We start from the raw sequence: 14,195 nt of genomic DNA, 5'->3' as shown, positions 1-14,195 counted from the left end.
GCTTGAAAGCCGTAACAAGGCGTAGACGATAAAAATATAAATATTGGTTTGTTTTCGTCTGATTCATCACCTCTTTAGCGTCAAAAGTAAAAACAGTGAAGGCAGAGGACATCCACCATTTGAGAATACAGCAGTAACAAAAGTGGTTTGGACTTCCTGAACAAACTGAAGACCCCGCCTCTCTGGGCATGGATGCATGGACACACACACACACACACACACACACACACACACACACACACACACACACACACACACACACATCCCAAAGTCATTGATTAGTCGAAGCCAGGGCCGATAGTCAGCCCTTAATTTTAGCTCCATCAGCTGAACCAGTGGTCTGGAACCTGTGTGTGCGAGTGTGTGTGTGTGTTTCCTGAGTTTTTTTTTCTTTAAAGGTCCTATTAATTGAATTCAACTATACTTTTCAGCTTCTTTTTTTTTTGGTACTGTCGCTGATTCCGGTCTGCTTCTTTGAATACTGATGTTAAATACCATGTGTGGTTGGTTGGGGAGAGGAAGCAGGAAGGAAGAAGGGAGAGGCAGCCAAATTCCCCTGGTGGAAGACGAAAAAGTGGGCAGCGTTTCCTGTCAATGTTTGGGGTTCCCAGCTGTTATTTGTGAGCCATCAACGGCCCCGATAACTACGACATCCGTTAGTACTAATGGACTGAATTGTCACACGAAGATATCGAAAATATTATGAAACACCAAAAGTCAGAGAGGGCAGAGCTGATTTAAATCCTTTAGCCATACGCAGTCCGTTCGGCTAAATAATCAAACTCTTTGTCATGGAGAGAGTGAGTGACAGGTCATTATCCCCATTGTCCCCAGACTTTATGGTCGTCAAGATGAATCAGTCAATCAGGCCGTCAATGCATCAGTTATTCATCATTTGCTGTCATTTCATTTAGTGTCATTTAGTGTCAACATAACGCTTCTCAGTGATGTTAATTTAGGTGCACGCTATTTGGCACCAACTAACTTTCCACTTTCCTTTGAGCTTTCAACCAAAAAGCTGAGGTTAAACATATGTAACAGTTGAGAAAACAATCTCCATGAAGGTGTCCACCACAAAATCCATTTAGTAGCTGCTTCATCTGCTTATGCTTTGATCAAAAAAGCTCCACACCAGCCACTGAATGGACCTCGTGGTGAGCTCGTCTTCTCGAGCTAAACGGCTGCTTCGTTCAGTCAAATCAACTCCGTTGTGTCAGCAACTCTGCTTTATTGGCTTCTACTGTGCTCGGCTAGGCGCGACAAACACTGAGGGCAAATTAATATTGGGAAAAAATGATGTTGTATAAGGTCTATTTGAGGTAATTGGGCAAAGTCCCTCAATACTGCTGGTTGTGTAAAAAAAGGAATACAGTTGATTTATGACTGCAGACGTGTCACACTATTGATTGTGGCAAAAAGAAGGCGACGATGTGACATTAAAGAAATAAGGAGTGCATCTATTATTGAGTATTACTTGAGGCTAGATCAATCTTGAATAATGATAATAATAATCAGAGTACCACTCAGCCATGCAGATCCATTGACACAACAAAAGACGATAAGTAACAACAAAGGGAGTTTGATAACATTTAATATCCAATTAAAATATATTCCAGTTTATGTAAGAGTAAAACATTCCCCACAAAAATAATTAAAAATGTTAAAAATGTTCAAATTAGCATCCTAATGCCTCATGTAATTCTAAATGACAATGGTTAAATATAAAAAAAATAAATCTTTATTGATGAATTAAAGAACCAAAACAGACAAATAACTGGAGATATGTCGTACCAGAATGAATTTGTACTTCTGTTAGCTGTACATTTATTTGTAATGTGCTGGTTATTTGTATTCTGACAACAATGCATTTTGCTTGAGTACAAAAATAGGAAAAAAATATTGTGTTTCTTTTGTCAAATGTTTTCTTTTTTTCTTCTTGTGTGTACTCTCTGGAAGCTACTGTGTAATCTGGCTATGTACGAATTTAGAACAGGAACATAAACTGAAAACCTTCACCCAAATCAAATTTAAAAAATGACTACCTTCTCTATGAGGAGCTGAGTGACAGTATGCAGTGCATGAATCATACCAGTACCAGTGCATTTTCTATCATATTTTCTTTCATACTTGCTTTGAACAGGTCTGAACCCAAAACAATGATTATCGTATATATCTAAATACCTTCTCTGCTGCTTTTTATGGCTTTAAATCCATTTTACCTATTGTTTATTCAACTGGACTTACCGCCAATAGGCAAAGTGTTTTGAATAAAAGATGTATAGTCCCGAGGGGAGGGGGGAGGCGGGATGGGGGGGGGGGGGGGGATTTCTGCTAGACGTTATTTGGCAGATAAAATATTCAAGGACTGAGGAATGAATGCAAAATCATAACAACTGGAGTGATATTTCAGTGTTAAAAGATTGTCAGTGGTTTTTCTGTGGTGATGATTTAAAAAATCCCAACTGTCCCGTCTAATCTTTAAAACTCTGCCACTAATTAAAAACACAGGTAACCCTGTGAACTCGCTCTCTGTGAGGTAGGGCGAGTTGACAAGCTCCTAAACTTTCCTTGTTACTTTGAGTTTGATGGATGCCATGTCCTGTTTAAGTCTTCATTAACTGTAACTGAAATACCAATACAGATATTCATCCCAGTGTGCTGGAGAAGGAGGAAAATAAAATACTCAAAATAACAAGGTGTCATTTATAAGAACTTGGATAGTAATATAATACAGCTTAATGTTTTCTTTTAGAAAGCAAACTAGTAGGAACTTAATTTAAACAATTGTAAATTAAAATCCAACAAATTATGTTGACAATAAAAATACTTACTTTTCCAAATGTACAGAAAACAAAACATGTTTAACATGTTTTACATTTAATTTCAGAAGTGAAGTCGGTGTGAGCATATCCTTCAACACTCGTTTTTAGCCTGGGAAGACTTGTTTATCAGAGTGCAGGAGGCTGGCTGGTGTTAGACGACCGTGACGGCGTAAAGACTACACACTACACAAAACAAATTCAAATAAAATTCTGCTACATTTGGTGAAGAAAATAGTGCAGGAAATTACTAATTTCAAACAAGTTGGAAAACAGCGAGTTTGCATTATAGGCTACTTTTCCCCTTCACTGCAGGTGACGTCAAAACTGTATAGTTATGCCATAATTGTGCCAAAAATTGTTGTGTTTTCAGAGGTGTCACAGGATGAAAAGTTTGTTTTTGTTGTTTGAATGGAACCACACTAATAATTTTTGATAAGAAAGTTTTTTTGTTGTGACTAGAGAGACTTGGTTCTAAGGGAAGAGCGTGAGGTTGAGTGGCTATACAGTGCAGATGATATGCAGTGTGTGTTGTTATTGGATCCGGACGAGGAAGTGCTACATCCACGTTCGATGCAGAAGACGGAGCCCCACTGCTCTGGAGAGGGAGTATATGTAGAAACAGAAGGTGTGAAGAGTCATCAGTACTTGCTGCTGGAGTCATTAGTAAAGCGGCTGATGTAGGCTTCGTAGATGGTGTCCAGGAACGAGCCGTCGCTCTGAAACACACAAGCAAGGTCGTCACACTGTATGTCTGTGTGCATTCTCACACACACACTCTGCTTTTCAAAGTGACATGAAGTGTCAGTAATGTTGTTGTTACATGGATCATGTGCAGCAGTGTGGCTTGAAGCTGGCTTCTGGACAGGACTCTGATCTCCTCCTGCAGCGGGGGTCTGGACATGGTTGAGGGGGCGGGGCAGCTTTCCGGGGCAACCGCTGACAACCCGCCACTGGACTTGGCCTGAGTGAACACACTGGGAGAGAGGAGCATGTTGGGGGCCACAGTGGCTGGTATCCGCTGGGGGCAGATGACCTGGATGGACGGGGATACTTATTAATACTCCTTGACAGTAATCTAAAATAAGAAAGAACAAGGTGAACACGTAAAAGACAAACACGACCACTCCTCCATAGCGCTTACCTGAAACTGCATCGCGGCCTTCTGACCAGCGGTGGCTGTGGTCTGGTTGGAGACCGGCCCGACAACTGAGCCTGCATCTTGACTTTGAGTGGGCCCCAAGAATCGAGGGGCCAGTCCGGGACAGAGCCGAGGGGAATCATGGGAAGTCAGGCTTTGCTCCTGCTGGACCAGCTGGAGCTTTTGCAGGAGCTCATGAGGCGACACCACACCAGACATCTGGGAAGGCAGACCTGATGGAGGAGCATGATTAGAAGATTAGAATAGAGCATGCATCTTGGCATTGTAGAATTTAAAAAGGGAAATTACAAAAGAAAGACACATAGTAAAATATCTGTATGAGGCCTGTCGCAATATTTGTCTGATCGCGATTATTTTTGTGTGACAGCCCCATTTTCAAGAATAATAGATGAAGGCCTAACCTGCAAAGTTTTGCTAAATTTTGTTGAACAAAATGAATGTGGCTGTACAGATTCTTAGATTTAACTGGATTCATGTGCACACTGACTAACATTTGTGCAAAAGTAGTCCGGGACACCGGGGAATCTGTGCAGGTTGACTCAAGTTAGTTTATATACAAAACAGAGACCACAAAGCGTGAGTGTTAATTGCTTTAAGGACACTGATGTGATACCTTGTAAAGGTTGAAGAACTTGGTCAGTGGTCCCCTGAGATTGCAGCAAACCTGATAGAGCAGAGAAAATATCAATGAAAATCAGTTTCTACTTAAATATGTATTTACTTAATATTAGTATATTTACTTTATACAATGTGAAACATGTATGTGGTACATGTATTCAGCACATGGTTATACAGCTTATTCACAGCACACTGTCAGGATAAAAGATGTCCCACCTGTTCCTTGTATGGTTAAACCTGACTGGCTGTTGTGCTGTGCCTCCGTTTGAAGTTTAGCGAGGTTGAAAAACAGCTGCTGGCTTTGTTGCGCTTGAAGGTGGGAACATGACACAGCATCCACCAGTACGGGCTGAGAGGAGAGATGGGGGTTCTGCTGCAGCGGAGGCAGGTTGGCGGAGGGAGGAGGTGGCTGGATTTGGAAAAGTCTCTTGATTGGGTCAGCCTGAAGCTGTTGCTGTTGTTGTTGTTGCTGATGATGATGATGAAGGTGGTGCTGCTGATGCAGATGATGATACAGATGGTGAAGGTGGTGGTGGTGCTCCAACGGGACCCCGTTGTCACACAGCCTGTTCTCAGGGGACTCGGACACGGTCTGGAGTACACCCCCGACCACCCCGACTCCTCTCTGTCCTTGCATGAGTTTCTGGATGGCTGGGCAATGCTGGTTCTGCTGCTGCTGCTGGTTCTGCTGCTGCTGCTGCTGCTGCTGGTTCTGCTGCTGCCGCTGGTTCTGCTGCTGCTGCTGCTGCTGCTGCTGCTGGTTCTGCTGCTGCTGCTGCTGCTGCTGCTGCTGGTTCTGTTGCTGGTGAGCGGCAGTGGGAGTCGGCAGCAAGCCAGCAACAGCGTTTCCACCACGTTCCCTGACTGTCTGTCCTCCAATCAGAGCCCTGAGTCCCCCATCTGAACACGCAACCATGGCGACGTTGCCTCCCTTGGAGGTCACACTTCTGCTAGAGGTCACCGTGTCGTCGTATTTCAGTGAACGGGCAACAGGTGGGCGCGTGACTCGTCCCGTTGATGTCGCAGGGGCAGCCGTAGGAGAGACTGGGTCAGGTTTGGATGAGTGTTGAGGTTGAGAGCCAAAAAGAGTGGCCAGAGAGAGAGGCTTGGGTTTTGCACTTTCACTGTCCTGGATGAGACAAAGGAGGGAGAGCTGTAAGCAATGAGGGAACTACTGCAACTAACTGTGGTGTGGTTATTTCTGAAGAAGACTACAAAAAGGTAACTAACACCCCCCACTATTGAGAACCATTTGACTTATGTTTTACTACTTGTGCCATTTAACTAAGCAGGTACCTTTCTCTGGTTTTCTGTGGATTCAAAAGCCTCTCTAGCAACCCTACAATGAGATAGGAAGATGTTTTACCTGTGTGTTCGGTTTAACAGGTATTGGTTTGATGAGGTTGGGGTTTCCACGAAGAACAGTGCTGCCACCAATCTCCTTTGGCTCTGAGGCAGACTTTGTGTAGAGAGGCATATGGAAAAGTGGGGAAGGGGATAATAGGATGCAAGGAGAATTAGACAGATACAAGAACAGAGAGACTGGAGAGGAAATGCTTCAGTGATCTGTGCTGCCTCCTGGGCAGTATAAGGAAATGCAAACAAATATAACAAATATGTGTGTCAAATCATTCTTGATCAAAAGACATCCATGCCAAAATATATTTTCTTCTTTTTGTTCAGGGAGCAGATTATTTGGTTTTATCCTACCTTGTCATATTCTGTGCGTGCTTTGGTCAACATCTGGATGATGTCCACTGCCTTCTCTTCACTTCCTCCACCTCCCTCTACTCCAACTATTCCTCCAAGGACTCCTCCTCCTCCTCCTCCTCCTCCTCCAACAACTCCTCCTCTTCCTCCTGGGGACAACCATCCACCCTGCGACTGAGCCAGGGTCTGCTCCTGCTGGGTCAGACTAGACACACATAAGTCCATGTGAGAACGCACACAGATACAAGACAATCAGTAAAGTGGAGTACTTTCTTCAAGATGAGGAAGGTTTTACATTTACACCTCATATATGTCTGAAGCCAAAGTAAAAGAAACAAATCGCTCACCCTAAGGGCCCAGCTTATTCAAACATACTACGCTTGTCATTTGTTGTCCCTACAGCCCAGACGCAGATCAATAAACCCACACAGTCACTGTCGTGTGCAGACTGAGATATGAAACAAACTCTCAGCCACCGTGGCTGACGGATTATAACTCACTCGTCCCTGCTTGGTGGACCCAATCCCATTTTCAATTTGTTTTATCTAACTGCTGTATACATGTACTTTGTGGTTGTATAAACACTTACATCTTCATCCTCTGAGCAATGCGTTGACAGTCCTCCTTATCATAGAACCAAATGCCATGGATAACCACTGGGGGAGTGAGGAAGAGAGGGACAAAGAGAAGCAAAGAGAGAAAGAAGTAAGCTTTTGAACATAAACAAACATGTCTGAAAAGGTCCTGGTCTGGGGCAATGTCCCAGTCAATGCTAAAGATAAAGTACGGCGTTGAAATAATGAAACAGACTTATGAAGCTGAATTATGAGATCCACCCGCCAGTAAGGTCAGCAGAGCACAAAATGAGTTTGAGCTGCAAAACCCTTTAAATCAAACAAACGCACAGACACTGTTGTACAAATCTGCTGCCGTGACATCAGTGCAGGATCGTTTATTATTAGCCCCGCTGGGTCTAAACCAGGGTTTAAAATGAGTCATTCCCCAAAGGGCAACAGAAGCCAACAGTCCCATTACACAGAAAAACATGGGCCCCTGGAGTCTCCTGAACTACCTAAACATGGTCAGCAAGGGAGGAGAAAGGCAACACTAAAACCCATTTGCCGTAAGACTAGGTTGCATTACACAGTGACTATTTTCATTGGCTCCAAAAGCATGTTGAAAGACATTCAAGTTCTGTAGTTCAGGTTGGCAGTTGTAAATGTATGAAATTCCTGTCGGTGTGAAGAGATTCAACATTTTACCCAGAAATAAAATGTAGTCCCAAAAAATAAAAACAGTAAAGGTCTAAAACAATGTCCAGATCCCAGAGTTTAGGATTTAAATCATCTGTCTGATAAGTAAATTAGGTAAAAAGAGGACAAATCTGAGCAAGTGTTCAATGTCGGCTTTTAGCGCTGAGCAGTGATTGTTGCTCAGGGTGGCAAACACTCTGCGGTCTGTTCCAACAAAGTATTGACGTTTCATACCGAACCCTAAACGAGACAGCAGGACATCATCTCATACCTTAACACGCTTACTTTCTGAAGTGAATCTCAAGACAAAATAATCCCAACAAGGGACAGAGAACAAAGTAGTCAAAGTTACCCCCACAGTCTTTAAAAAGACACTAACACATTCCCATACAGACAGACATGCACACAAATATACACAAACACACACTTGGCTACAAATAAAGTTGGACAAGCCACTGAGGTCAGTCAGTATGGAGAGAGGCAGGCACACACACACACACACACACACACACACACACACACACACACTTCAGTAGAGCCTGGGAAAATCTGCCCAGTACAAAATAAGTAACTGCAGTGGGAGAGTCGGGTGGAGCCAGAGCCGCTTAGTGCTCACTGGGGATGAGACGGTTTGAAATCACATGGACACAGACTGAAAGTCAGAGAGCTGGAAAATTGAGACGAAAAAAAAAGAAAATGAATAAGACGGATGTGAAATAGGAAGAAGTGAGGTGTCTTAGAGGGTGGTTTGTCATCATCAAGTGAGAAATGTCTAGTTCTGAGAGCTATTTAGCTGTTAGGAAACAGAGAGTGAGTTGTGTCAAATAAGTGAATTGATGTGAGGAAACAGAGTTGGATACCGTCTCTTTGACCAGTTGGCTGCCTTGCCTTAACCTCACAGAAAGAGAACGACAGAAGATAATGACGAGGACAGGAAGCTAAAGATAAACACTGTTAAATAGAGAAGAGTATCACACAGCTACACTGACTTGCAAAAAGTCTAAACTTCAAAAACACAGAAGATCCCTCTGAGCAAGAGAGAAAGATAGAGAGAGGAGGAGAGGGGGGGAGAGCGACAGAGCAGGGAGGAGGACTACAACCAGTAGCACCAACAAAGAAGTGCCGTGGCAACACCGTTACACTTTCAGGGTGAAAGTTAGAGCGGTAGAAACAGAGAAAAGGGGCTCCAGTCAACAACACTGGCGACTGTGAGAGAGGGAGAGTAAGGCAGGAAGGACAAGTGAAGCAGAGACCCTGACAACGTGAACTGGACAGCGAACGCCACCGAGTGGTCACATGGGCAGATATCTTCAAGGGAAGGATGACAAACGTCACCGACTGAGAAATGTCCATTCTGAAGATGACGCCATCGCTTTACTTTTTGAACAAGGAGTCTTGGGAACGTCGGCGACCACCACTCGACTGAAGTTTGTAAGTGATCCATCTGTGTGGTCCTTTTCCAAACCCTCTGCGTCTACGACAAACCAGACGGACAGTGATCCCTGGCGCACGTGTGATGTCTGCTGTAGTCCAGTGGGACTTTGTTTTTAGATTTTTGTTTTGTTTTGTTTAAGTCTGGGGAGCATTAAGTCATTGTCTATCTCAACGACTACTCTTTTGGGATTTGCTTTTAAAAGAAGACATTTTTAGTTTAATCTGATTTCCAACTTGCACAGCAACATTGCATTTTTCAAGAGGCTTAAATGTGCTTTGACAGTACAGTAGCAGTGTTTGGCTGTAACGTATGTTGCACCACTGGGGCTACTCGCAACATACTTTTGTTTTGTTTAGACTTTGCATAGTTAGAAGATGGATTAGGTGTACTTTCACTGCAGTATGTGATCAGCTTTGCGGAGAGAGCTCTGTGCATCAGTCATGAGGAAGAGTGTTGATATTCTTTTAGACAATATTTAGTTTGCTGGAGGTTTGTCAGAGGTAGGTGCTCTTACAGTAATGCACATCTCTGCTGGGAATTATTGTTGTCTGAGAAGAACCATTACTTCCTCTGTCTGAAGCATGGAATGTATGACATTGGAGGAGTAAATATTAAGATGTGCAGCTATTGAAACTTATTTAAGTAGACATTACCACACTTGTTACACCTTCCTGTTGAAGCTTAATTGTAGGTAAATTAAAAAATCGTTCTTCAACTGCTGTGACGCATAAAGAGACATTTACACCGTGCCACTCATTGCAGACTGTCACTCTGCACATCAGTACATCCTTTGCTTCGGAAGGAAGTGTCACATCACCTTTGGCATCACTTTCATTGACACAAATACGATATTACTGGAGCTGCAATTTAAGGTACAATCTGAGCAACTTCAAGTTCGAGAGAGACTCAAAGAGGCAATTACTACCAGACTTTGAGAGTCCTGAGAGACCAGAGGAGCCATGCTGAGAGGCCTGTTCCAGAGGAAACCGAAACATGAGAGACTGGAGGAAGAACCTGAGGTCAGATTCAAAGGCTTGCTGGTGTCAGAGAGAGACCTGGGATATACCTACGTCCAGCCTGGAGGTAAGACTGTCCATACACCTGATGTACAGAACGTCATCGAAATGTTTAGTGGCGTGCCACTGCTAATGTCGTAGTCCACAGTACATTTTCAGTTATTTTGTTGATTAACAAGTATTCACTCTGTGTATGAAATCAGAAAATTGTGTAACTATTTTATAAAGGCCATGGGTGCATCTTCAAATCTGTTTTGAAACTGTCCACAACAGAAAATATATTTTGTTTACTATCACGTGGCAAGCAATCTTCAAAGGCAAGAAGCTGGAACAAGCTAATGTTTGGCATTTAAGCTTACAGGTTACTTTAACAATGACTTGATTATCAATATAACTGCGTGTTCCTATATTATTATTCAACAAGGAGTTTCAGCTCATCAATTAATTAACACACTTCTACACCTTTAGGTTCTGGTTCATTGTGATTACTTCCAACAGGAGTAGAGCAAAATTAAACTGCTCTTCGCCATGACTTTTGTATGAACTTGTATGCAGTATTATCCAAATCTGCACGAGGGGGTCCTTGGCACAGGAAGCCATCAGTGTCCTGCACAAAACCTATGAGTCAAACTGAGAATAATGTAACCTGAAGTCTTAGAAGCATGTTCAGGATTTCAAAACCCAAATATGTTTCAATTGAAAAGACATTCAAATGAGTTGTATGTTACCAGTCTAAGTAGCTAGTGGGCCGACAGATTCACGAGGCACAGCCAACAATCAAGACGGTAACACGACCAAGGTCAGGGGATCAACTAACTCCTTATGCACTGCAGATAATGGGCCCACTGAAACACTGTGTGGGATAGAAGGTGCCTATAGGAATGTAAAAAGCTTTCAGTCTGTCTGCCTGTAGGAGGATATTTGCCAGAGGAATCTTGACTAAAGTTCTCTTCCCTTGATCGTGGCCTGTTCTGTGGTATATCTTCATTCTCCAGTTTATTTTTAACAAGGGGTGCCACTTTGTGCCAACTTCCATTCCAGGAAGTAACGGCAGCACTGAGCCACATGTTTATCTAATGATAAGATTCCACGACCCTTGCTCACAGAGGTCATGACACGGTGGGACTTGCAACATTACCAACAGCCTGAGGCTGATGATCTCATGACATTTTAATGTCTATTAGAGCATCTGCAGTGCTGTTTGGTTGCATGTTTGTTTAGCTTAATCTGGCTAAGTCTAGTCACGTATCTGCATGCTAAAACATTATTAAGGGTCCAACAATGCTCGTGAATCACAGCAACTATGGTGATAGAAATCAGCTTGATTACAAACCTTGTGTATCTTGCCTTATGTGCTTGCTTTATTATCTCATATCAGTGTAATCGTCTGGAGCCCCATTACCATTAGGTTTGCTATGTATTCACCCACTCTTTAACTCACTTAACTCATGCCTATTATTCCTCTTCATCAGAGGAAATATCCATCAACTGAGCTATGATTACTGGTTTTATACTCCTTTCCTTCCCAAAAATATGTGAGTTAGCTGTTCACTTACTATTCCTGTTTACAGATGCTCTGACCACAAATATTATCACAGATCATCTTTAATGTGTTCTCACTGCATTTTAACCTGCTGTAAAAGGTATCAAGTGATCACAGAGAATTGTTTATGTCATACACATTATTACACTTAGCCTTCAGGATGTTTAATATTGGCAGTGTTGTAAACGCGTCAGTAAGACTAATGCAATATTAAAGTGAGGGTATCAAAGCAGACGTGAGGAATCCACTGGTATCCGGACACAGCATTCCACTTGCCTGATGGAGAGTGTAAGACCATGACAGAGAGGGAGGGAGGTCTGTGTGTTTCAGTGATTCCTGAGTGAGTGTGTGTTTGTATTATCAGTGACTGTTGTGGTGTATCTAATCTCTGCTGGCTGGCTTTGCAGTGCTGTCAGGCTCTTGTGCCAAAGGCACACTCTGCAAAATACCCCCGTGTGTGTGTGTGTGTGTGTGTGTGTGTGTGTGTGTGTGTGTGTGTGTGTGTGTGTGTGTGTGTGTGTGTGTGTGTGTAAGTGACTGAGTGAGAGCCAGATGTAGGTCTCAGAGGGAGGCAGGCTGACAGAATTGGAGACACAACAATGCCTCTGCTCCTTATATGGAACTAGCAGTTCAAATTGTTAATCTTTTATCTAACTTCCTCCCTGTGCCTATATATGCACCTGTCGTTTTTTAGTGTGATGTGATCCCATTGCTGTCACGTCTTAAAAGTCACAGAGATATGGTCTCATGTATGTTTTGAGATTAAATATACACAATCTAGTGTGCAATTTTTATACAAGCAGTCTAAAGAATCACGTTATAAAAAGTTTTAAAGACAAAGCAGACCCACAAAATAACAATGAGAAGCACAATTCTAGTGTTTTTTGTGTAATTTTCTAATTTGAATTTTGTTCAGTTGATCCCTGTCTTTTCTGGTCGGACTGTATATCTCTTGTTTTCTTTAATTTCCTGCAAGTCTTCATCTCCATTTTTCAAGAGTTTGTCACAATGTGTCTAGCTGCAGGAACATCTATTCAAACTATTTACTCTATGTGGCTAGTCCTGACATTTAGTGATCTATGTCTGTACAATTTGTGGCTGTCTGTCGAACTCTAATTTTACTGACCTCTCTATAACCAAAAGTTGTTTTATTTTTTTTTAAACATTTCCTGATTTCTCCATCCTAATTTCTTGAGTATTCTAGTATACATAATAGACACATCACTCTGGCTCTGATTCTTATGATGTACTGCAATGAATACCACACTAAAACAAATGGCAATTGGGATACAACTACAGTTAATGTGCATGTGTATAGAATGTGTTCAACAGGTGTTGAGCTGACAAAACTGAATGTACCAGTAATGAATATGCAGCATACATCAGAAGTGTGTATCTTTGTGTTATTCTCCTTACATCGTGCATTGCGGTAAAGCAGGAAGGGGTGCTGGAGCTGGAAGTCCAAGTCTTTTGTGATTGGCTCTGTCAAGTTCTCCATGCTGAGTCTGTTCATAATGGTGAAACCGTGCCTGGGAGATGCCAGTCTAAAATGCAAAGAGGACACAGCACAGAAATAAGGGTGAAGAACCCAAATTATGCAAAAGTGAGGCAATCCCAACTTGAAACCAGAGGCACTTCAGCAAATGTCCTACCGTATTGCCTATAATTTATTACACAGAAACCGTTATGGTAAAATATAAAATATGAATAATTCCAAACAAACATACATTAAGAGTTGTACTTTAAGTAAAGTTATTTTGTCATGGGAAAGCTTAAGACACAAACACTCCATTACCTTGTGTAGATAAAAAGGGTGCCTTCCACCTCTGTCTTCTCCTAAAAAAAATCACATACAATAGCAGAATAATGAGCAAAGGGATATAACTGGCATAACCAAACCTCGGCGCAAAACCCAATACCCTCACAAAAAAGTATGTACAAGAACAAGCAGCTGAACTTTAAATAATAGTCTTCGAGGAACACGACAGTGAGAACAGCTTCTTTAAAATACGTGCGCGCTGCTCGGGGGCAACAGTCATCTATTCATACAATATGTGGCATAATGTTTCAGGCAATCAAATAAAATATGACTAAACGTTTCAATTGTTGAGAGAGAATAGCTATTTAGAATCTCAACAACAAAAGTTGTGGTTAACTTCATGGTGTAACTTAAATTGGGGCAAATCTGTGTCAGTGACAAAGCGCGCCTATCGGGGAAGAAGCTAAGCTATGTTAGCATAGTAAGTGAAGTTGAGGCTTACCCACTCATTTGCCCTGTTGTTATAAGTATACAGGGCAACTTGACTGGCCACGTCCACAATGTCGTTGATGTACGGGTCCTGCCGCTGCAGAGCAGCCAGACTTATGTCCAGTCCTTTCGCGGTGAGACAGCTGCTGCTACCTGCAGAAGTCGCTGTCATTGTTCCCTATGGAGAAGTTAGCTCGCTACCTAGCTTCAGCGCTAACGAGTCACAGCAAGACGAGATAAAAAGACAAACCAACACCCAGGTAAAGAAGTAAGTTAAATTAGTCACGGCGTAGTAGTTCGTTTGGTAACTTAACATGTGTACATTTTACATTTTAAAGAGTTCACGAGTGTTGATTGCCATGAGTGAGTTTGTCAACGGCCATGTTTAGCC

At 42.4% G+C, this 14,195-nt stretch overlaps 1 protein-coding gene across 1 annotated transcript; it reads right to left on the bottom strand.

Annotated features, from left to right (window-relative positions):
• Positions 1-2,314: 2,314 nt before the first annotated feature.
• dcp1b (decapping mRNA 1B) lies at positions 2,315-14,195 on the bottom strand. The gene is made up of 12 exons (XM_068587067.1): positions 13,818-14,195; positions 13,352-13,392; positions 12,973-13,100; positions 6,899-6,965; positions 6,310-6,514; positions 5,966-6,058; positions 5,411-5,728; positions 4,816-5,290; positions 4,595-4,645; positions 3,964-4,193; positions 3,643-3,855; positions 2,315-3,538 (listed from the first exon to the last, which is right to left on the bottom strand). Exons 1-12 carry the CDS (start codon positions 13,974-13,976, stop codon positions 3,461-3,463), a joined length of 2,058 nt encoding a protein of 685 aa, XP_068443168.1. The 5' UTR covers positions 13,977-14,195; the 3' UTR covers positions 2,315-3,460.

Source organism: Clinocottus analis, unplaced genomic scaffold (assembly GCF_023055335.1).
Source record: "Clinocottus analis isolate CAN_PGR_092001 unplaced genomic scaffold, fCliAna1.0.p SCAF_20, whole genome shotgun sequence".
NCBI lineage: Eukaryota > Metazoa > Chordata > Actinopteri > Perciformes > Cottidae > Clinocottus > Clinocottus analis.
This window is presented reverse-complemented; position numbering and strand designations above follow the sequence as displayed.

What these genes read in the sequence shown, in the direction of transcription:
- dcp1b (XM_068587067.1), bottom strand. Translation starts at nt 13,976, where the DNA reads ATGACAGCGACTTCTGCAGGTAGCAGCAGCTGTCTCACCGCGAAAGGA. An exon ending in TGCTGCCGACTCCCACTGCC is followed by an intron (nt 5,291 to 5,410) that starts GCTCACCAGCAA and finishes CAGCAGCAGCAG; the next exon opens with CAGCAGAACCAGCAGCAGCA. An exon ending in CACTGCTGCACATGATCCAT is followed by an intron (nt 3,539 to 3,642) that starts GTAACAACAACA and finishes TGTGTGTTTCAG; the next exon opens with AGCGACGGCTCGTTCCTGGA.